At 46.0% G+C, this 20,958-nt stretch overlaps 12 protein-coding genes across 12 annotated transcripts; 5 read left to right on the top strand and 7 right to left on the bottom strand.

Moving 5' to 3' along the window:
* Positions 1 to 429: 429 nt before the first annotated feature.
* On the top strand, positions 430 to 2,782 carry KUCA_T00002503001 (uncharacterized protein; the record flags this gene model as incomplete). Its single annotated transcript, XM_022602761.1, has 2 exons — positions 430 to 517; positions 567 to 2,782. 2 exons carry the CDS (start codon positions 430 to 432, stop codon positions 2,780 to 2,782), a joined length of 2,304 nt encoding a protein of 767 aa, XP_022458534.1.
* Positions 2,783 to 2,823: 41 nt separating this feature from the next.
* On the bottom strand, positions 2,824 to 3,308 carry KUCA_T00002502001 (uncharacterized protein; the record flags this gene model as incomplete). The annotated part of the gene is made up of 3 exons (XM_022602760.1): positions 2,824 to 2,890; positions 2,946 to 3,103; positions 3,156 to 3,308. The coding sequence occupies 3 exons, from the start codon at positions 3,306 to 3,308 to the stop codon at positions 2,824 to 2,826; spliced, it is 378 nt and encodes a 125-aa protein (XP_022458533.1).
* Positions 3,309 to 3,838: 530 nt separating this feature from the next.
* On the top strand, positions 3,839 to 4,858 carry KUCA_T00002501001 (uncharacterized protein; the record flags this gene model as incomplete). Its single annotated transcript, XM_022602759.1, has 1 exon — positions 3,839 to 4,858. The coding sequence occupies one exon, from the start codon at positions 3,839 to 3,841 to the stop codon at positions 4,856 to 4,858; it is 1,020 nt and encodes a 339-aa protein (XP_022458532.1).
* Positions 4,859 to 5,396: 538 nt separating this feature from the next.
* On the top strand, positions 5,397 to 6,407 carry KUCA_T00002500001 (uncharacterized protein; the record flags this gene model as incomplete). Its single annotated transcript, XM_022602758.1, has 1 exon — positions 5,397 to 6,407. The coding sequence occupies one exon, from the start codon at positions 5,397 to 5,399 to the stop codon at positions 6,405 to 6,407; it is 1,011 nt and encodes a 336-aa protein (XP_022458531.1).
* A 486-nt stretch (positions 6,408 to 6,893) lies between these two features.
* KUCA_T00002499001 (uncharacterized protein) lies at positions 6,894 to 7,404 on the top strand (the record flags this gene model as incomplete). Its single annotated transcript, XM_022602757.1, has 2 exons — positions 6,894 to 7,056; positions 7,169 to 7,404. 2 exons carry the CDS (start codon positions 6,894 to 6,896, stop codon positions 7,402 to 7,404), a joined length of 399 nt encoding a protein of 132 aa, XP_022458530.1.
* Positions 7,405 to 7,787: 383 nt separating this feature from the next.
* On the bottom strand, positions 7,788 to 9,332 carry KUCA_T00002498001 (uncharacterized protein; the record flags this gene model as incomplete). The annotated part of the gene is made up of 1 exon (XM_022602756.1): positions 7,788 to 9,332. The coding sequence occupies one exon, from the start codon at positions 9,330 to 9,332 to the stop codon at positions 7,788 to 7,790; it is 1,545 nt and encodes a 514-aa protein (XP_022458529.1).
* A 341-nt stretch (positions 9,333 to 9,673) lies between these two features.
* KUCA_T00002497001 (uncharacterized protein) lies at positions 9,674 to 10,347 on the top strand (the record flags this gene model as incomplete). The annotated part of the gene is made up of 2 exons (XM_022602755.1): positions 9,674 to 9,736; positions 9,793 to 10,347. 2 exons carry the CDS (start codon positions 9,674 to 9,676, stop codon positions 10,345 to 10,347), a joined length of 618 nt encoding a protein of 205 aa, XP_022458528.1.
* A 119-nt stretch (positions 10,348 to 10,466) lies between these two features.
* On the bottom strand, positions 10,467 to 11,186 carry KUCA_T00002496001 (uncharacterized protein; the record flags this gene model as incomplete). Its single annotated transcript, XM_022602754.1, has 1 exon — positions 10,467 to 11,186. The coding sequence occupies one exon, from the start codon at positions 11,184 to 11,186 to the stop codon at positions 10,467 to 10,469; it is 720 nt and encodes a 239-aa protein (XP_022458527.1).
* Positions 11,187 to 11,404: 218 nt separating this feature from the next.
* On the bottom strand, positions 11,405 to 14,383 carry KUCA_T00002495001 (uncharacterized protein; the record flags this gene model as incomplete). Its single annotated transcript, XM_022602753.1, has 1 exon — positions 11,405 to 14,383. One exon carries the CDS (start codon positions 14,381 to 14,383, stop codon positions 11,405 to 11,407), a length of 2,979 nt encoding a protein of 992 aa, XP_022458526.1.
* Positions 14,384 to 14,989: 606 nt separating this feature from the next.
* On the bottom strand, positions 14,990 to 16,156 carry KUCA_T00002494001 (uncharacterized protein; the record flags this gene model as incomplete). Its single annotated transcript, XM_022602751.1, has 1 exon — positions 14,990 to 16,156. The coding sequence occupies one exon, from the start codon at positions 16,154 to 16,156 to the stop codon at positions 14,990 to 14,992; it is 1,167 nt and encodes a 388-aa protein (XP_022458525.1).
* A 750-nt stretch (positions 16,157 to 16,906) lies between these two features.
* KUCA_T00002493001 (uncharacterized protein) lies at positions 16,907 to 17,608 on the bottom strand (the record flags this gene model as incomplete). The annotated part of the gene is made up of 1 exon (XM_022602750.1): positions 16,907 to 17,608. The coding sequence occupies one exon, from the start codon at positions 17,606 to 17,608 to the stop codon at positions 16,907 to 16,909; it is 702 nt and encodes a 233-aa protein (XP_022458524.1).
* Positions 17,609 to 18,148: 540 nt separating this feature from the next.
* Positions 18,149 to 20,914, bottom strand: KUCA_T00002492001 (uncharacterized protein; the record flags this gene model as incomplete). Its single annotated transcript, XM_022602749.1, has 1 exon — positions 18,149 to 20,914. One exon carries the CDS (start codon positions 20,912 to 20,914, stop codon positions 18,149 to 18,151), a length of 2,766 nt encoding a protein of 921 aa, XP_022458523.1.
* Between the last annotated feature and the right edge of the window lie 44 nt (positions 20,915 to 20,958).

The following is a 20,958-nucleotide window of genomic DNA, read 5'->3' as shown; positions in this document are numbered from 1 at the left end:
TTGTATTTGTGTTGTTTTTTCTTGCCGTTGGGTCGAGTATATTGCCTCTATTCTGATCTCGCTTGGTAGAATTGATCTATGCAGGTTTCGCCTCGGGGTATTTTTTGAAACAACAAAAAATACCAAGGCTTTGAACCCATTTCATCATCTCCCCGTCTCATCAATTATGATTCTCATATTCGTTCATGGAATCCCTACAGAACTGACTAAACTTTCAAACGCATAAACTATCTCCCTCATCTCATCCTCCTAATCGCTCCAATAGATAAGGATTGAGTCGTCGTGCGCTCACCAGACGCTACCCACTGCCCTTTTGGTATTCTTCTAGCATGGTAATCTTAAAAGTGCGACATAACAAGGGAGTGTTGTTCAAGAGGCGTCTAAAAGTATTTAGAAGTGCTTCAAAGCCTTCAAATATCAGCTGACTCAATGACTGTACAAAGACATTTCTGTGACCATCCAGGCTGCCAGAAATCTTTCAGCCACAGGAGCCATCTGAATAGACATCTCATCAATCGTAAGTGCTTCTGAGGTTAAACAAGATAAACGCCTACTAATTCTTTCAGATACTGCTGTCAGACCCTTTTTATGCGAGGAATGCGGCAAGGGCTATAAACGGTCCGACGTTTTGAAGACCCACTACAGGAAGGTCCATCCCCATGTTCATATTTCTGATGGAGATGCAGATGGGTTGGTAACTGTTGAGCCAAGTACACCCAATGCAGCCAGATCGAATGAAGAAGGCGATTTGTCAGAAATGGTAGCGTTAGATGAGTCATCGGAGAAGCCACAATTGCAATACCAGCAAGTTCCGCCAGAAGCAGTTTATGTGGATCGGAAGGAAAGTTTCAATTTCTCACCTTCGCAATTGTCAGACCCTGAAGACTTTCGAGGGATTGCCACTGGAATGTTCCAGGATAATGACTTGAGTTGGCTTTTTGTTCCTAGCTCTGCTGCTCCACTCCAGGGCTCATTAGAGACTGATAACGAGGCCGACAATACCTTCAAGAAGCCGTTTACCCCATTCACTGTTAACTTTGTGGACTCGGTTCTTGAGGCTGCGAATGTTCCGAGAACACTAGAGTTTGACTACGATGTGAACGCAGAAATCCCTTTAGAACTTAGTTGGCAAAACGAACGACAAAAATGGACGCGAATCTCCATTAACCTCCATCAATCGATATCCTCCACTTTGAACAGAATACCACCGACACAAGCGGAACTGTTCTTCTCGCCCGAAAGCATAAGAAAGAATTTTGACCTTTATTTCACGACCTTTCATGACCATTTCCCTATTCTTCACAAACCCACTTTTTTCAATACCCCCGAAACGATCCCTCCTTTGCTGTTAACTGCGGTCCTGACTCTTGGTGCGCTTAAAGATACCGAGGATAACTACCAGACAGCTGTTAAAATCCACGAAGAGCTTATATGGAAGGTTTTCAGCCATTCAGACTTGATACCGTCCAAACTATGGATCATACAAACGCTAGCTCTGATTCAGGCATTTGCTAAGATGGGTTCTACGCGGCATCAACACGAGATCTCAGCTACATTCCACAGTGCCATCATCACAATTCTGAAACGAGATGGATCGTGTACGAACATGCGGAGTTCGAAGAGCAAAAGACAAGCCCACCTTTCGCCTCAGCAGAAATGGGAACTGTGGATTGAACAGGAGTCTATCAAGAGGGTAGTATTTCTAATTTTCGTTATGGATGCTCAACATTCGGTTCTATTTGGCCATGTTTCGTCACTTTCTGTTTCTGAAATTCGTTTGGAATTGCCATGTCAAGAAGACTTGTGGGAACTCAGCGATGTTTCTATATGGCAGAAACGGTTAGACACCCTAAATGCCGAAACAAAGAAACCACTTTTGTTTCTGGATGTTTTAAAAGGATTGATGGACGATCGGTCTCTCCCCGTGACATTGTCGAGTTTCTCTAAATTGGTGATACTTCACGGTTTACTGAATGTTATTTGGAGTATACTGAGGGAGGAAAAAGAACCTTTTGTTATAGTGAACCCGGAATACGCCCAAAAAGCTTCAGTTCAATTGAGAAGGAAGACGATATTGGCCAGAGCAATAGAGACATGGTCGTATTCACTGCTCAGCAGAATGCCTTCCAAAGCCATTGAGGCATGCCGGTCACTGTACCGTATTTCCTACTTGACCTTATACACCTCTAAAACTTCGATTTTGGAGATTCTGGCCTTTTGTGGATCGCCTTCGCTGACAGGTCGTCCGTTGGCGAACAAAGATCGATACAAGGCATTTGTATCAGTTGAAAGATGGGCCGAATCGCCTGAAGCTACTCAGTGTGTAGTTCATGCTCTGCTGTTGATCCAACACATCACCCTGGTTGGAGAAGGTTCTGCGGCGTCAGCTTCCTCTTCTACAAACGGAAAGTACCAAGCTTACAAAGATGCAATTGTTTTTAGACCATGGTGTCTTTACATTTCAACGCTGGTAGTTTGGTCATACTGCTTCTTTGCCAATGGGAAACAACTGAGTGCCGTGGTGGACTCTGATCAACACTATCCGGCAGCGGAGCAATTCCTGATTGACCTGCTGAGATCATTACTCAGAAGACTTCGGGCTGGTCCCAATGAAAAGACTGAACTTTCTCTTGACCTGAGCCATTGCAGGTCTTTGGTGAAGGTTGTGAGAGAGAGTCTTCAAGGGTGCAGGTGGGAAATGCTCAGTGATGCTTACTTCTCTTTGGGTGAATTGCTGACGGTGGTGGGACAGAAGTCCCCCACCGATATTGCGAAATCCTAATGTTTTGTTATAGATTTACAAATTCAGAAACTGGCTATGGCCTATTTGAAAGCAACACATTCAATCTCGACCTGGGCCTTCACAGGAAGGTTGGCAACTTCAAGACAACTGGGCGAAAGTTAGTCACTGGATTCATATGAGGAATAGCTGTAAAATGACTCACGTTCTTGCTGGCTTCACATCACCGAAGTAGTTAATGTAGATCTCGTTCAATTCTGCAAATCTGTTGATGTCCTTCAAATAGATGTTGACCTTCAACACTTTCTCCATGGACGAACCGGCCGCCTTGAGTACATGTTCGAGGTTTTTGAGGCAGTTCACCTGAAATAATAATCAGTATCTATTCAAGGTTCCATTATTGTAGACGACTTACAGTTTGGTCAGCAAAGGACTCGGCAAGAATGCCAGTAGCTGCATCAGCACCGACCTGACCAGAGCAGTAGATGGTGTCTCCGTGCACGATGGCTTGACTGAAGACAGGAAGGGGCTTGGGCAGATCAGGGGAGGTGATTGCAATCTTAGACATGTTGATTGAGTCAGCCAGTTGGATATTGGAGAAAGAAAACTGTGAAAACTTTGGTTCCTGAAACTTTTCACGTTCAAGTGCTTAATTGTAGGGAACTGAGTGTTAAACTCAAAAGAGGGTTTATGGGGGGAGTAAGACTGGGATGGTGGGGGACCTGGTTTAGAGTCTACTCTGGTTGCCTGACTCCCGGAATAGTGTAGTTATTTCCCTTGATCGTTTGAACGGCATTGGATGTCAAATAATTGATGGACTGGTCACAGCTAAGCAGATATCGGCGGGGAGACTGTTGCATCGCGTGGCCATCCCACTTCGGCGCAGTCCCACTTTCGCGATAAGAGGGGGGTTATGATATCGCCTGATAGGGATCTCTCTATCTTGTATGCACTCCATCAATTCCATTGGAAGATACACTGGCCAATATAATTGCCTATGATTCTCGTGGCTAAAGGATAAAGAATGGCTCTCCTCGGCTTTGTGAAGTTACTCGAGCTCTGAGTTGTTTTTTGCTAAATCTCCATTTCCAATCAACTATGTCTACCCCACAACCACCATACCCTCTGGACCCTTCCGTTGAGCACCTTCTGGAACCACAATACGTTGAGTTCTACAACAAATATATCATTAACCAACAAGTCGTCCACCATCAACCTGTTGAAGCGTCGCGTTCTTCCGGGGTGCTTATTCCGGGTGCTAGTGATGCCCTAGAAGTTGCCAAAATCGAGGACTACACCCTCACCAGAACGGAAACCAAAGGTGAATCTTTCAAGGTCAGAGTCTTCACTCCAACATCTCCCAAACCCGAGGCTGGATATCCTATCTTCTTGTATTTCCATGGAGGTGGCTGGGTACTCGGCAATATCAACACAGAGAACGTTCACTGCACTAATTGGGCTCAGAGAGCTGAATGTGTGTGTGTTTCGGTGGACTATCGTCTAGCTCCGGAACACCCATATCCAGCAGCCGTTGAAGATGCTTGGGAATCTTACTTATGGCTGGCCAATGGCGGTGCTTCATTGATTGGTGGAGACCTCACCAAATTGGCCGCTGGCGGTTCTTCTGCTGGGGGTAATCTTACTGCTATTCTCACTCACATGATTACCGAGAGACAGTCTTCAACTCCTAGTCTACCCTCTATCTGTTTCCAATTATTAGTCGTTCCTGTTACCGATAACACCGCAGATGGTGATATTTATTGGACTTATGATAAGTTCCAAAATACTGCAGCTTTGCCTCGGGAAAAGATGCTCTGGTACAGATATAAATATCTGCCAGATGAAAAGACCTGGAGCGAGCCAAGAGCATCTCCTCTGTACTATCCGGAGAGGTCATTTAAGAGTTGTCCCCCCGCCTATGTGGCTGTTGCTGAGCTTGATGTACTACGTGCTGAGGGCGAGTTTTATGCTGCCAAATTGCAAAGAAGTGGTGTGCCTGTGAAAGTGAAGGTGTATAAGGGTGTTCCTCATGTGGTGATGGCCATGGATGGGGTTTTGGACCGGGGTAAGGAGCTGGTGTCAGACTGTTGTGAGGAGCTATATAAAGCATTTCATTAGGAGTGCGAGAATGAGAATGTGGGTGAGATATCACTGCTAACTAAAAATCGTCCATATTTTTCAGTAAAGCCATGTTATGGAGCCTGCGAGGTCACGATGGAGTAAGTCACTTAAAAGGCAGTAGTCCATGGTCCCTCATCCCGTGCTCAGGGCCGGAGCTTAGGGCCCAGTAGACGCAGAAAGTTGCCAAAACGGTGTTCGGCATATCAAGTCTGTTCGACCATTTTCTGGCGTCATCCTTATCGTTGACATGGTAATGACGCCTCGTCCCACCAGATAACGATACTGGGACCCACTTGATTGTGCGCCATCAAAAAATTCCCAGTTTCAAGAAGTGGGACGGGCTATCGGTGGTGGGGGGACAAAGATAAGCTTGCCCCTGCAACCTAACCTCATCGGGCAGTTTCTAAATTCGAGGATTGGTCGCATTTTATTCACCCATCCCATATAAGGAGTTTCACGATTTGGAATTTGTTTTCATCCCGATGTTCTTTTTGTTGAGCTCAATTGAACTAAACTAATATCCCAATTCCCCACAATGGTTGAAATAATTGAAATTGGAGCCCCTTTCTACTGCCTACCAAGACCTTGTGTTCTGGGTGAAGGCCCTATCTTCAGGGACAGCGATAATACGTTGCACTACAACGACTGTCTTTCCAACCCTCCTCAGATCCACATTTTATCCGTTGACCCTGCCACTGGAGATGCTATTGTTCCCGGGGTTGAATTTACTGAGGCCTCAACCGCAATCGCCAATAAGACGATTCCTGGCCTCAAGGTACTGGATCTCGAAGACAGCGTTACCGTCCAGTTTTTTAGAAAAAATCACCCAAAGTCGTACATTTGTGCCTATTACCAGGGTATCGCCTTCCTGGACGAGGAAACCGGAAAACTCGACGTTTTGAAGGAAATTATCCCCAACGATGAGAGACATATCAGGAGATTCAACGATGGGGCTGTCGACTGCAAGGGCCGTTTTTGGGCTGCCGAGATAGACGTCAAGGGACTTGCTTTTGGAGTTGGAAAGCTGCCCACGGATTACGGAACTCCTTTGGGACGTCTTTGGAGATACGACCCAGATGGAGGACTTACCCAAATGGAGGACGGCTTGGTATGTGGTAACGGATTGGCCTGGAGCCCAGACAACACCAAGATGTACCTGAATGACTCCGTCTCGCAGTTGACTTTTGTCTACGATTTTGACCAGGAAACTGGCTCTATCTCTAACAAGAAGATTTTCATTGACAACAGGGGCAAAATAGGCGAGCCAGATGGAATGGTGGTGGATGTCGAGGGCAACCTTTGGATCGCCATGTACAACGGTTTCGCTGTCAATGTTTACAACCCCCATGGTGAGCTGATCAAACAAGTCAAATTGGATGCAAAGTGTCTTGCATGCACCACCTGGGGAGGCAAGGACTCGGACGTGATCTACGTGGTGAGTGCGTACAACAAGTTTGATGATAGAACACCCGAAGATGCTGGTGGACACCTCTTCAAGTTCAAGACTGGAGTCAAGGGCGTGAGTAAGTATGAGTTTGCCGGTTAAATAGAACCTGTATATCCGAAAGTCCCCGTTCAGCGTTGATAGGAATTTTTGGCGGGTAAATTTCAATATACATATATGTATATTAAGGAATGCACGTAGGAATAAGTGCTCACTTCGTCTCTCATGTAGATCGTTCGAGATTGAAGCCGATTCCGATAATTCAAGATGCGGCTTTGTTGGGACTTCGGGTAAGTACACTGGTGTGTAAACCATAAAGGTAATCGATTTCTCAGCTCATGTAGAAAATTAATACAGTTTTTTCTGATCTACTCGATACTTTAAAAGTTGGCGCACAGTTTGCGAGATATCGAGCTGCATGTGTTTACACACACCCGTAAAATAGGGACATATCCCAGTCCCACAATTGTTGTTGTTTACACTTTTTGCTTGATACACGACCAACTACAGCATGTTTGTTTACAATCCTCATCTTCTTTCCTCCCACCCTTTCTTTTCTCCCCCTTCAATTCATCAAAGTCAATCATCATGTCTGGAAAAGTACACGGTGGTAAAGGCAAGTCTGGAGCCAAAGACGGCTCCCTCAAGTCCCAGTCTCACTCTGCCAGGGCTGGGCTACAGTTTCCCGTGGGAAGAATCAAGAGATTCTTGAAGAGAAACGCACAGAACAAAATCCGTGTTGGTTCCAAGGGTAAGCAAATTGCATGAATCCGGTTAAGAACTAGGTTGGATCCAGTGTCCAGTCTAATTACAATCAGGCTCAGGACCAAGCCATTCAAATACTAACTCTTTCCCCCCTTTAGCCTCCATCTACCTCGCTGCCGTCCTTGAGTACCTCACTGCCGAAGTCTTGGAACTCGCTGGTAATGCAGCCAAGGACCTGAAACTCAAGAGAATCACACCAAGACACTTGCAACTTGCGATTAGAGGTGATGAGGAGTTGGATACTCTTATTAAGGCCACTATCGCGTACGGTGGTGTCTTGCCTCACATCAACAAGGCTCTGTTGCTCAAGGTAGAGCACAAGAAAAAGCACTAAGCATCCACGGATACTAGCGGCTTTTTCATGGTTAAACCACAAGTCCCCGCGGTCGCGCGCCTATCAACAACCTCAAGAACCTGTTCGCAATGTCGTTGTCGATACCAAGATTCTTCTGGACCCCTTAAGTGTACATTATCAAGCTGTATTTTGTGGCCCTCGTTTAATTTAGCTCTTTTTGACACTCTTTTTGTATAACATCTGGCTATTTCTAGATCTGTGTAGCATACGCTACGGCTGTAGTGAAGATTACTAGTACTCTACTAGTACGCTGTCTTTAGACTGAAAATTGTCTTTATTTCATTATATCCCATATCCTCCCGATTCCATTATTCATATATCGATTCATTGAATCCGCCAACAACCAAGCAATCATCTGCTCTTCACCTATCATCATGCGGTCCATGTCTCGGCACCTGCACCACTCTCATACTCGTGTCTCTGTTGATGATGGCCTCGTAGCCCCCACTAGTCTGTCGCAGCGGAACTGCAATCCAGCCCGGAGGAAGGACCATGTTCCGGGGAATTTGCTCGAGGGAGAACGAGTTCTGTGACTCCGTTGCGAGACTGGTTGGTTCTGTATGTCTTTCTGAGCCTTGCATAGGAGCAGATGTAGACGTGAATGTGGATGTGGGTGCAGAAGGAGGTACAGAAGCAGACGCATCTGCAGATGCAGATGACGACGCACCTTCACTAGACTCTGGTCCTAAGGTAACCGGCTCAATCGGCACGAAATAAACTGATTCCGGGTTTTCATTCACAGCATTCCCATCATTATCAAAGTTCACATCTTCCACATCCTCGTTCACTACTGGTGCATTCGGCATATCAAGAGCCGGCTCGGGTTCAGCCTTAGCATCACTTTTGAAAACAGGCGCGCGACACATCGGACAGCTCTGAGACCGTTCAATCCAACTCTTGAGACATCCCAGGTGAAGAATGTGGCCACACTGGAGTTTCTTCGGTGTGTTTCTTTTATTCCGTAGATTCGTGGGATCCAGCTCCATTTCATCGCGACAGATGATGCAGATATTGTCCTTCTCCAGGTCCAACTCGGTGGCATTTTTCAGGTTCGAATCCAGTGTTGTGGCGATTTTCATGTACATGTACCAATCCGTAACCTGTCTTTTCAGCTTCATACCAGCTCTCCAGGTTGAATGACACAAGAAGATAGGAGTTGAACCGAACCTCAGGAACTTCACCAAAACGTACCCGATAATCATCAGACGGCAAATAGACACCAGCACTTCCAGAACTTTCACTTTGGTGAAAATATCCTCGGTATCCACTTCCTCATCCTCGGATGGAGAGAACGAAGCAACATGTCTGAACGTAGTCTCGGCCAAATCCAAACCCGTAAGAACCAACTCCAAACCCAGAAGCGTGTAAAGATCGGCCTCGACTCTCCAGTTCTTGCCAAAAGCCATCTGGAGCAGCACTCTGTCCCATATCAGGAACACCGCTGAGAACACCACTGCCCTGCTCTTGAAAATGTCTCTGTAGGAAGCCACATGCTGGAACGTATAGTCCAATCTATCCATCAGAATCCTCTGATAAATATTAGAATACAACACCGAAAGTGCAAAGGGTATCACGGTCAAAAAGCTATGTGTCCTGAACATGGCGATGGTCAAGGTGGTGTTGAGCAAATCGTATCCCAGGTGCTCACGCATGCGTTCCAACTCTATCAACCTCAACTCCCCAAACAGCCAATACTGGAGTCTCGAACACAGTTCGATGATAGTGGATCCCACTGCGAAACATATCACCACCACGTTGAAGCCAGAGGACAGCTCAACCAGTGCGGAGTGCGCCGTGGGCCTAGTATTGAATGCCTCGTACACCGCCAATCCAGCAAGAATCCAACTTGCCACGGTGGCAATCCGGAAATGTTGCAAATTCGCCTGAAGATTTACCACGACGGCCATTGCAAATAATCGCAATTGAGGAGGCTGAACGACGTATTAAAAGGAACAAGTTGCCAACTGTCACAAATCGATTAAACCGAGATCCTCCCAGTTTCGTGGGGGCTCCCACTTTCAAACGTGGGGGCGTTTTTTGGACCGTGCACATCATTGAGTACTCAACTCGCGGGGTGGTGCCTGTACTTTACTAGATGAATTCTTGTTATTACAAGAGACTTGGCCCGTATTTGTGGATTCTGCGGCATTGGTGACTGATATTGGATAATCATCGGTGACCCTCGGTGATCCTCAGTGGTGTTTGTATAGAGCCTGGCTGTTGCAAGTGTCGCCTTGGTCTCATCTCCATGAGCTCGATAGCATTCAAGCTGGCCACCCTGTTCGTGAGAACGGTGGCCAAGCCCATTGCGGTAAGTGTCACGGTTGGGGTATTTGTGCTGTGTGCCCATGCTAACAAGTCTATCAGGCTACTCTAAAAGTAGAGGCAAAACAATATCCCATGTTCAAGAAGGTGTGTGTGAACGTTGCTCAGAACATGCACATCTTAGATACAAGACTGCGGATGAAACTTCTGGGAAAGAAAAACGTGACTGTCCGGCCTCTGAATGAAAACAAGGCCATAGAAAGCGGAGCCAGCTTTTTGTCCGAGGCGTTCATTTTCAGTGTGGCCAGTAGTGCCATATTGTACGAGTCTTATAGATCCAGAAAGAAGGAATTGACAAGAAGGGAAAGTGTGGCTGACGATATCGCTACTCTCCAAGACGAGATTGAATATCTCAAGAGGAAGCTGGAAGAATACAACATGAAACTGGACGACTATCATCCTCCAGAAGACATGAAGCCCACGGTGTTGAAGCTGGATGAGCACGGAAAAAACCATAGAAACGGTGATTTGGTGGTTGCCAAAGTAACAGAGGCGAAACCGGAAGAATCTACAATCTCCACCAAAAAAGACCTCCCAAAAGGGTTTTTTCACATAGAGAGACACCAGCCTAAGCCTGTGCCCTCTTCAACCAATTGAGCCCCCAAAACTTTTCAAGATCCAGAAGTTATCTGGTTATTATATTTGTACATAGTCCTCATTAATAGACCGCTTGAAGCCTTAAACAGGCTGCTTGTCATCGCATCATCATCGTCATATCATTCGGTTTTGGCATGCTCGCTGTCAGCGTTCTTGTGCCTTTTCCCTCCCCTCCTCGTCTTCTTCTTGGTTTCACTGCCAAATTTGATTTTGATAGGCTCTCGGGTGTGATATCCTTTCTCTGGCTTATACGGTCCTTCTTTTCGTAGTTGTTTCTGCCTTTGGCGACGGAGTATGATGGCAACTCTAGCTTTCTTTCCTGGTCGCCGCAGATCCTTTTTCTTGTGTCCAAGCATATACTTTTCGACCTCATAGTTGTGTTTGGCCAGATCAATCACATTGTAATCACTGTTTTTGTATCCTCGGCAATTCTGCAAAATGGCTTCTCCCTCCACAGCACAGGCTATGAAACTGTGTTTGTCGCTTTCAGATGGGCTCCAAAAATAAAAATCCCTGGACCTTTCTTGTATAACCTCAGGCTCATCCTCTTGCTCTTTAAGAGAGATTCTCATCACCTGTGGGATCTTTGTCCTATCGTCAGTTGTGAAATCAGCCGCAATCGAGAACATTGGGAAGTCAAACTCTTCCTCTAACTCAGCTTCTATTTTGGAGTCTTTACTATCTTCTTGTATACTATCCTGAGTGTCATTTTTCCTGTTGACTTCCACGAACTCGAAATCCATCATGGGTGCTGAATAAATAGCTTCACCGTCTGAGCTTTCGGCCTCGCTTTGCAAGTCTGCCCTCGAGATTCTGGTCGGATTAGTACCCCACATCATCACAAACAAGATATACAAATAAACTCAAGTCATTACTTACTTCATAAGCGAACTCATTTTGAGGCATATAATCGGAATAAACGGGGGAGTCCAGCCGCTAAAACTTGAAAAATTCCCAAGGAAATAGACTACTATAGTGAAATTTATCGTCGCGTTCGTGTATTTATCAAGAAATTATATAGTACATCGTGCTTTTTAGCCATTCGCCTGGTTTTTGCTTATTCAACGTTGGCCTTTGGGAAAAAATCCTGATTTCTGCCTAGCAATTTCATCGCTTTAGAGCGACCTCTAAAAGCTCGGGGAATCTTAGTGTAGTCTGAGGGGTTGGTGACCAGAAGATCACTGCCCTGCGAAGGCATAGCGGCAGAGCTTAGCGAAGATGAAGAGGGAGGTATGTGCACGCCAATATCAAGTTCACAAGTCCCCACTTGAGCAAACGCTTTCGCAACCTCGGGGAAATCAGACTCAATTGCCTTGGCCACATCCTCCAACTTCACCCAATGCAGCATCAACATCAGAAACTTGCTCTCGTCTTCGGAATAAACCGTCTGCAAATCTCTGATTTGTTCACCAAACTTGGTTCCACTCTGGGTTCCAAGCATAGGAGATAAAAATCTCCACATTCTGATCTTGTAATCATCAGTAACAGGTACCTTTTCCCACGAGGGAAACCTCTTGTAGAGACGTTCGACCCCCAGAACTAGGTTCACCTGGATATCGAGACACCACCTGTTTCCATCCATCTCCACAATATAGAGAGGCAGATATTGAAGGACTTCCTGAGTAGTTCTGGTCTGGAAGGTAGCAGCAGCAAGACCACCTGGATATAGCGATCGGATTTGTTTCTTTCTGTCCATTTCCTTGCGGATTTCGTCATGCTTTTTCTGCTCTTCTGCTTCTCTCGCCTTCTTCTGTTCTTCGGCTTTTTGTAGTTCCAGCCGTTGCTGCTCCATGATCTCGGCTTTCTTCTTCTCCTCCTCTCTTCGCCTTTCAGATTGCGTGATGCTGCTCATTATTTGCATCTGCTTGGCCTTGATCCTCTCTTGCCTCTGTAGCTCATAGGCTTCACGCTGTCTTTGCAGCTCTCTCTCTTTGGCTTTTTTGGCCTCCTCTTCTTCGGGCGTCAAAGCTACTGGCACTGGAACTGGAATTGGAGCAGGAGGTTGAGCTAGGATGACACTTGGGGCAGGCATGGAAACAGGAGTAGTTTCTCTTAGAACCTCACCTTTGGATGTTCTAACGGGAGACTTTGCCCTGGGAGCTGGCTCCACAGGCTCCTCAGATTTCTGGACAATCTTGACCTTCTTCTTCTTTGGTTCCTTCGTAGCCTTCCTAGTTTCAATATCAGCTTTCTCTGGTTTGGGCTTCGACATCGAAGACTTTCTTTTCTTAGCTTTGTAATCCACAGAAGCGTCACTACCCTTGGGTCCCTTCCAATTTTCAATGCTCGTACGTATCACCTTTATCTCTTCTTCGTCCGCTAGCGGTCCTTGAATTGCAGCATCGAGGACAGATCGTCCTTTTGAATCAACAATAGTTGGATTTGCACCGTTTGAAAGTAATAGCTCGGCTGTTTTGCGGTGACCACGACCCACGGTGAACATGAGGGGAGTAACACCATCTGAATTAGGTGTATCTATCTTGGCACCAAAGGCTAACAAAAGACTTGCAATGTCTGTGTGGCCATGTAAAGCTGCTGCACTCAAAGCTTCCGTATGCGGCTTTCCACCGTTGGAAAGATAATTACCCACAAAGGCCTCATCACCTGCTGCTGCCCTCTGGAAGATCTCCTGGCGTCCCTCCTTTGTGGTGAAATCCACCAGCAAGGGGTCCCTTCTAAAACTGGGCTTCTTGCGAGAAACCTCTTCTTCAACTTCAGCGGGGTGATCTGTGGTTCTGTTCATTTCACGAAACTTTCTGGTGTACTCGATCAAGAAGTCTCTGATCTGAACAGATTCTTCATCCTCGGGATCTTCAATTGCATCGAATGCAGTTTGGCCCGCCACATTAGTGATGGTTGGATCCGCACCTCTTTCGATCAATAGCTTTACTATGTCTAGGTGATTATTGGCAGCAGCATCTATTAGCGCAGTGTCCTTATCAAAAGGCCCGCTCTGCTTGTCCACATCAGCACCGTTATCGAGCAGCAACCTGGCAATCTCCACATGACCATTGAGAGCAGCCTCTTGTAAGCACGTGGTTCCTGCATTGTCACTGTCATTTACGTCAGCTCCTGCCTCTATGAGCTCGACCACTTCCTCATACTTGCCCTTTTCACAAGCACGCTGGAGTCTCGAACGACCACCCGAGTCTCTTCCTCCCTTTGAAACCTTCCTGGATCTGTTGGGCGATGAAGATCTCGACATCTTCTGATCTCTCTTTTTCACATCAATAGACTTGGAACGGCCATTTTCTGACTCAGATTCTGAAAGTTCTCTTCCAGAGTTATCTGCCCTGGAGTTCCGCTCTTCCTCAAGCCTTCTCACCAGACGACGTCCTGCACGGGATGGAACCGGGATCACGTCTTCAATATCTGTTTCGGCTTCTGACTCGGTTTCAACCTTTGGCGCTCTCTTTCTTGAGGTTTTCACCGGCGAAGACGATCTCTCAGGCGCAGGCGGCACACTTGACTTCAAATCTGGTTTGTGCTCCACTGTAGTCTCCTTTGGTTTGGTCGGTGCTAGTTCTGGATCACCTTTCGCCTCCTTATCATCCTTGCTTTGCTCCTTAGGTTCACTCTTGTGGTCTTTGGGCTCTTCTTTGGGCTCTTCTTTGTGCTCTTCTGTGGGCTCTTCTGTGGTATCTTCCTTCGGTTCTTCCTTGAGACCTTCCTTGGGTTCTTCTTTGAGAGGTTCCTTACTCTCTTCTTTCTGCTGTGAGGTTTCTTCTGTGTCTATCACATCCGTCTTACTGGCACGCTCATCCACATTTTTCTTCGGCACACTCAAAGTCAACCCACTGCTCGTACTCACAACAGATGGTTTCCCGGAAGCAGTATAGACTACAGGCAGTCTTTTGATGGTTTTATCAACTTTGTGACCATTAGAATTGGAAAATACTGAACTTGTTGATTTGGACACACCACCAAACATTCCCGGTCTTGTTGAACTGTGATTGAAGCCGTTTCCTATGGTCTTGGATGGAGCTGGCTTTCCAAACGGGCGATGCTTGCTTGAAGAATCGCCGTTTCCAGACATTTTTTAATACAGTCCAAGCTTTGTATGACCAAATGAATGAAAAACAAACAACGAACAGTACAAAAATGGTCGACAAGCGACTTCAAAATGGCACCACTACAACTCTTGTTTGGATGAACCAAGCTCGAGAAGAGGGTATCGTTGTAATCTTGAAGATCCAACCACAATATAGGAAAATATCCCGTTCTGGTATTACTAATACCACCAATCCAGCTGCTTTTCCGGAAAATGAAATGTTTGTCCAAAAATGAGGATGTAGTTATACCTCTTCATGAACTCACTCACAAAAAAAGGGCGAGGCTCAGGCATGGAGATGTTGAGACGCAGAGCTCCTAACCAAATCGGTCTGGGATGAACGATACTGAAATATTTGGTCAGCAAGCAAGCTTCCAGGCAGGTAATAAGAATATTCTCACTAGTTGATTCTAAATAGTAATAATCTATAGCGAATGTATTTCTAACGCTATATATCCGAATATATCACATATTCTTATACATGTACACTGATATCCTCCATAAACCGAGGCTCTGTAAAACGAACCAAATAGCATAAAAACTTAAAATGATACTCCAGTATAGTTGATACAACACTCTCTCTTTTCTAACCTAAGGAGATGTGATGCATTCGGAACTTTGGATTCCTAATCCCGTCGAGCAGAATGAGTTTTCGGAGGGAGAAGGAAGCAGAAGACTGCTTTTCGATGAAGACAGCACAGAATGCAACGATAGCGCACTCGTTTGGGTTTCTAAGGATGATTTCACAACATCGTATGCAGCAGCTGCAACATTATCTCTATTTTCAACGCCTCTATCAATCGGATTATCCGGCGAAGGTGGAACGATATTGTATCCAAGTGCCTTGCCCCATTCCATGAGCTCGTATATCAAAGACAGATTGGGACATATCGAGGGTGCTCTTACTTTGAGAAGACTGTATGCATCGTTGTAGCCCAAACAAAGTTTCTTCATGAAGTACGCAACTATCAGTGAAGCAGATCTCGAAACTCCACACTGGCAGTGCACTAAAACCCTTTTGTTCATCTGCAGACCGGTGTCGATGATTCCACAAAGTTTTGGAAAGTCGGGTGAAAGCTTTGAAGAATGCGTCCAGGGCACGAAGTAGTACTCCGGTTTATTAGCGCTGCTTAACACATCACTGTAGTTCTTCAGTTCCTTCGCAACGTTGATGATAATATCAAAACTTTCAATCTGTTCTATAGTGGGCTCTGAGTAGAGGTACAGCTTCGAGTCTAACACGCATACGGGGCCATCTGGATAAGCATTAACTTTCCTGGACTCCTCGGGTATGTCGTACTCCGTACTTCTCATGTCGTCATCTTGATTCTGTGAAACATTCATACTCCACGTTTGCTGCAACTCCGACGGTGTCGCAGGCACGAGAGGAGACGATGCCGGGCTTGAAGAGTCTTCGTTGTTTCCAGTTGGAGGAAATTCGGAGGGTATCGCCAGCGAGAGCGTTGTTGTCCTTCGCCTTTGCAACGGTCTGGCCATCTCTTTGTGTGTATTCATAGACATCGTTCTCAGCAACGATGGGGGTGGGACCGACGGCACTATAGCCGCACTTCCACCTATCTGTGAGAACATGCTGGGTCCTATTGGGGAAAACTGTCTCCTGTCAAGACTAGGACCAGCAACGGTGGATGAGCGAACCCTGCTGACGTAGGGTCCATTAGCGGTCAGGTCCAGTTGCAAATTCTTCATGTTTTTGGCCCGCCTGGCTGGATCGCCAGAGGCAGGTATGCCGGATTCCATGAAACTTCGGTGTGGTAGGGATGTGGTGTGGAGTTTTGTTTGTCCTGAACGTGATTTAAAAATAGAATGTCCGGAGCCTTGACCCTACTAACCAGATTCAACAGAACAAGTTATCTGGTCTAGGTATATGCAGCAAGCTGATCGAATTTCCAAGCAATTCTGCTTTTTGTTTAAACAGCTCGAAGTTTGGTGCCAATAGGGTGGTCCTTTGCAAGCTGTTTGGGATTGTAATTATTCCCCTTTGGCGGTGTTTCTAAATCAGGGTCTGGTCGGGGCTCTTAACAGGGATGCAGGTTAGGTGCGTGCACGACGATAATATGGCTGTAATCGGGTAGAAAATGTAGGTTGAGGGAGGGGAAAATGAGGAAAGAATAAAAGAATAAAATGACTTTGTGGCGATAAATACTCAAATATTGACCCCTATCTGTTTTCTGCGCATCCAAATAGTTTGAATCAGATTACATTTCCTGTTCTGTTCTTACTGTAGTCACCCTAAACGAGCTTGATTCCTGAAATTTCTTGGTGAATGCACGCGGTAAGAAATTAGCAGCCTCCCTTGGAAAACTCTAAAAATACAAACACAAACATTACGATCTTGAATCCTTTAATACTGATTTCTTTTTGTTTTAGTCTTTGGATAAATAACGTGGCAGGGTGCTGGCACTCGTTCCAGCGCCCCCCCTCTCCAGTATTGCCGGTGGACCGTGTATTGCATGCAATCCTACTCCTCTATGTTTGTCTCCTCTCAAATCACCTGTATGGGGCATCGGCATTGGCCACATACTGCAACTCCAGCTCCCATTTGTCACCATTCTCAAGCAGTTTCTCCTTGTTGTACAGTAACTCCTCCCTGGTCTCTGTAGCGTACTCCGTGTTTGGAGTCTCCACAATCGCGTCCACAGGGCAACTCTCCTGGCAGTAACCACAGTAAATACACTTGGTCATGTCAATATCATATTTGTATGTCCTTCTGGATCCGTCCACTCTCTCTTCGGCTTCGATCGTGATCGCCTGAGCAGGGCAAATCGCCTCACACAGCTTACACGCAATACACCTTTCTTCGCCACTAGGATAACGTCTCAAGGCATGCTCACCTCTGAAACGTGGGGACATAGGACCCTTCTCGAAAGGATAGTAGATTGTATATGGGGCACGGAAGTACATCTCCAAAACGATGTACAAACCACGAAACATCTCAGCAAGCAAATACCATTTGGTTGCCTTCGATAAAGCAGACTCGCCACTCTCTTCCCATGTCTTTGGACGAGAAAGTCTGAAGTTTGCGGGCCAGATTGACTCCTGGGCACCAGCAGCAGAATGGTCGAGGGAAACAGCAGGCTTCATCAAAAATGTGGAGGTGTGGAAAAGCCTCTGGGCTGCACCACCCACCAAAGGTCTATAAGCAGCTCTAGAGCTGACTCCAATGCTTTGAATGATCGATCTGGCCAGCATGTTTGATAACGAGTATGATGAAGAAGTATTACGGATGGAGAATTTGAGCCAGTTGTTTTTGAGCTATTGTCAGATGGAGCGTTTGGGTGTGCAAAACACAGAAAATGGCATAATTGAAAAAAGAACTCGTTGATTGGCTAAAAAGAAGAGGGGGTGGATTGATTGGTGCACGCTTTCCAGCCTTATGTGCGGCTGGATTAGGAAAGTCAATGTCTGAAAGCATTTCAATATCTTTACAGTTTGGTGTTTGAGAATAAGCTTTGGATTATTGAGTTTAATGTAATACGAATGTAAGTAGTTTGGTGGCTTGTGTCAGCTGAGTTAACAAATTTTCAAAAAGCTATCAGATTTGGGAATATTTCTGGAAAATCTCAGACATCTCGATATTTCCTAATCTGTATGGTTCCTATATGTGAAACTTTTGCTTTCACGACAGTTCCTACACCTACTACCTTTACATTTTGAAAAATCAAACAGCGTAACATACAATATCGTATACATTTATTCACGTCTGCACGTTTTTTCCACGTCATTCAGCGTTTATTCCAAAATCATCTCTATGGAACCCTTTCTCGACTCTTTTCCAAACACCAGAGCCGAAGACAGAGCCGATATCTTTGGCAGTTGAGCCCAAAGCTGAGCCTCAACCAATGAAGACTCAGATTCGTCTGGCATCGGGCCGAAATCGCCCTCATAAACAACACCACCACACTTGCGTCTAAGTTCGACTAACTGACACTCGTAAGTGTTGAGAATGTCCGCAGCCGAAGGCCTTTGGTTGGGATTGGGATCGATCATACAGTGCACCAATCTGTCCAGAGTACCTGAACCGTCAAACAGAAAGCTCGGAGCCCATTGTGGTAACTTCAGTTTCTGGCGTATCGCGTTGACTGAAGTGTTTGTGGTTGGCTTCTGCACCGGCTCTGAGGAACATGTTGACGTCGAAGACGATTCCAGATGGGACTCACCATTGGCCAATACTTCGGCCAGATCTGTGGAGCTTAATCTACCGGCATCACTCAAGTCTCCACTGCGCAATTTTTGCCACGACAACCCGTTATCAGGCAGAATAATGTTGGCTGCAATTTCAACCATAATCAGCCCAACACTGAAGATATCGGCGGGTTTGTCGTAAATTCTTCTGGAGATGATTTCCGGGGCAATATACTCTCTATCTCCTTCACGTTCAAAGAAAGGAGGAATTGGTGTCTTAGAAGCCAGTCCAAAATCTCCAATCTTCAAGGAACCCTCAAAGGTGATGAAGATGTTGGCTGGTTTCAGATCAAGATGAATTATTCCACAACTGTGGATATACCTCAATCCCATCAGGATTTCTATGAGAATCTTCCAAATTCTCCATTCTTCGAGCTTGGAATCCTTGCCGCTCTCCGTTAGAAAACGGTCCAACGAGCCATTCTCACAGTATTCAGTCATGATGTAGAGATGGGCGCTGTTCTCCCAGTAGCTAGTCAGGTTGATGATGTATTCAAACCCATCTGGGTCGTTCCCGGAGTTGTCCTTCAGAATTTTCAAGATCTCAACTTCTTCCATTTTTCTCAATCTTGTCTTTGGTCCACCTAGAGGAGTTTTAGTTCTTTTCACCGCAAACTTGGGTTTGGATTCATCCTCCTGGATTGAATACACTATAGAAAACTCCCCGGATCCAAGCACTTTGACGGTGTTTCCAAACCGAAGCCGCAAATGGTCGTCCATCAGAGTTTTGGTAATTCCAAGAGTGTTTCCAAAACTGGAAGACGAAGGCGTAGGCTGGCCATCAAAGGTTGTAGAGAGATTCGAGGCAGTTCTACTTACTTGACCAGGAAGAGGAAAACCGCTTGAACCAAACGCAGATTCGATTGGTGTTCTCGGCGTGGTTGCAGTAAGACCAAACGGCGAAGGAGGTGGTTTCTCAAACTCGTGTGTCAACACTTTGGTCATCTGAGGATTTGAAGCAAGAACAGACGGCTTTGCAAAATAAGTCGCCTTGGACAGCTTTGTAGGAGTCACCTCGTTGTTTGAAGAGACACTTCCAAGTCTTGTTGGGGTTGGGGGAAAGTTATCGAAACTGTCCAAGTTCGAGAAACTCTCGAAGTTATCAAGATTCTCAAGATCCAGATTCGCATCAACATCCATTTTTGTTCCAGAAACATCACCGTCTCTGAAAATGCTGCTATTGCTTCCGTTCTCATCGTCATAAAAATCATCAAATTCGTTTGCAAACCTCAGAATACAACTCTGCAGATCGCTGGTGTTGATGGCCATTTCGCTTCGCGGTAGTTTCTTTCCACCGCTTCCAGAGCGACTTCCCCCCGATCTGGCAGTCTTACCATCAGTGGCGCGGTAGTTTGGAGTCCGTCGTAGCCCAGCAGGCGAAATTTGATCGATTGTTGTGGAGTGGGTGGCATTACCCGGGAGATTTGTAGTCATGACTGAAGCCATGGATCCATATGATGTGTTTGCGCTCCCAAACGAGTCATTGATATCAACGATATGAGACGAATGCGGTGGCCTCTTACATGGCGTTTCAGGCATGGGTTTGGCTTTCGGTATAGCACTAGCACCCTTTTTGCTTAGAAGACCAGAGGAAGAAAACGCCGTTTGGAGAGGCTTGACCGAGTTGAATGAGGCCGGCGTGGCAAAGGAGTCAGCTCCATTGTTCAGCGGGGTTTGCTGCTCGTTTCTATCGTATTTGGGTTTGTGCCTTGCTGGTCTGGAGGGCGATTCATTGAACGAGGGGTCCTCCATCTCTCTAGGAAAGTTGGTCTTTTCAAAACCAATCATCTTTCGCAGTCTGAAATTCGACACCATTTTTCTGGAGTCGTTGCCATGCTTCGTGGACGCCTTCACAGTGTTGGGATTCAGAAACGGAGAAGACGATTTGATGGATTCTGGAGTCAGGGCCCACATGTTTGAGCCAGCCTTCGGGCTTTTTCCGTGGGATTTTGAGATTCTCGGCTGCACATCAACAAAAGAATCCTTAGATAGTCGTGGATCTCTGTTCTCTTGAGATTCAATTTCATCAGTGTGTGTAGCGTTATCAAAGTTCAGATCGTTAAACGATTTTGTGACTCCAAGAGCCATAACTTCGCCAGTATCCGCCTTCAAAGCTCCCTTTGCGGGACTCGTTTCTATCGAAAGATTCAGGAATCCAGCACTTCGCCTGAGCGCTGCCTTTTTCATGTTTGGCGACTGTGTTGAGGCGGAAAGGGCGATCGGGCCAGGCTGTAGCTGCTGCTTAGAATTGCTAGAAGGTGAATACAAGGCCCTTTTCCTCGTATTCGGAGCACCAAAGAAGGGCCCAGACATGGCTGATTCGAGCTTTTCAACAGTAGTTCTGGCGGCTGGTATCT

The sequence above is a fragment of the Kuraishia capsulata genome, genomic scaffold (assembly GCF_000576695.1).
Source record: "Kuraishia capsulata CBS 1993 genomic scaffold, Kuraishia_capsulata_scaffold_3, whole genome shotgun sequence".
In the NCBI taxonomy this organism is placed as follows: domain Eukaryota; kingdom Fungi; phylum Ascomycota; class Pichiomycetes; order Pichiales; family Pichiaceae; genus Kuraishia; species Kuraishia capsulata.
Note: the sequence above shows the minus strand (reverse complement) of the source record. Positions and strands in the feature narration are given on the sequence as shown.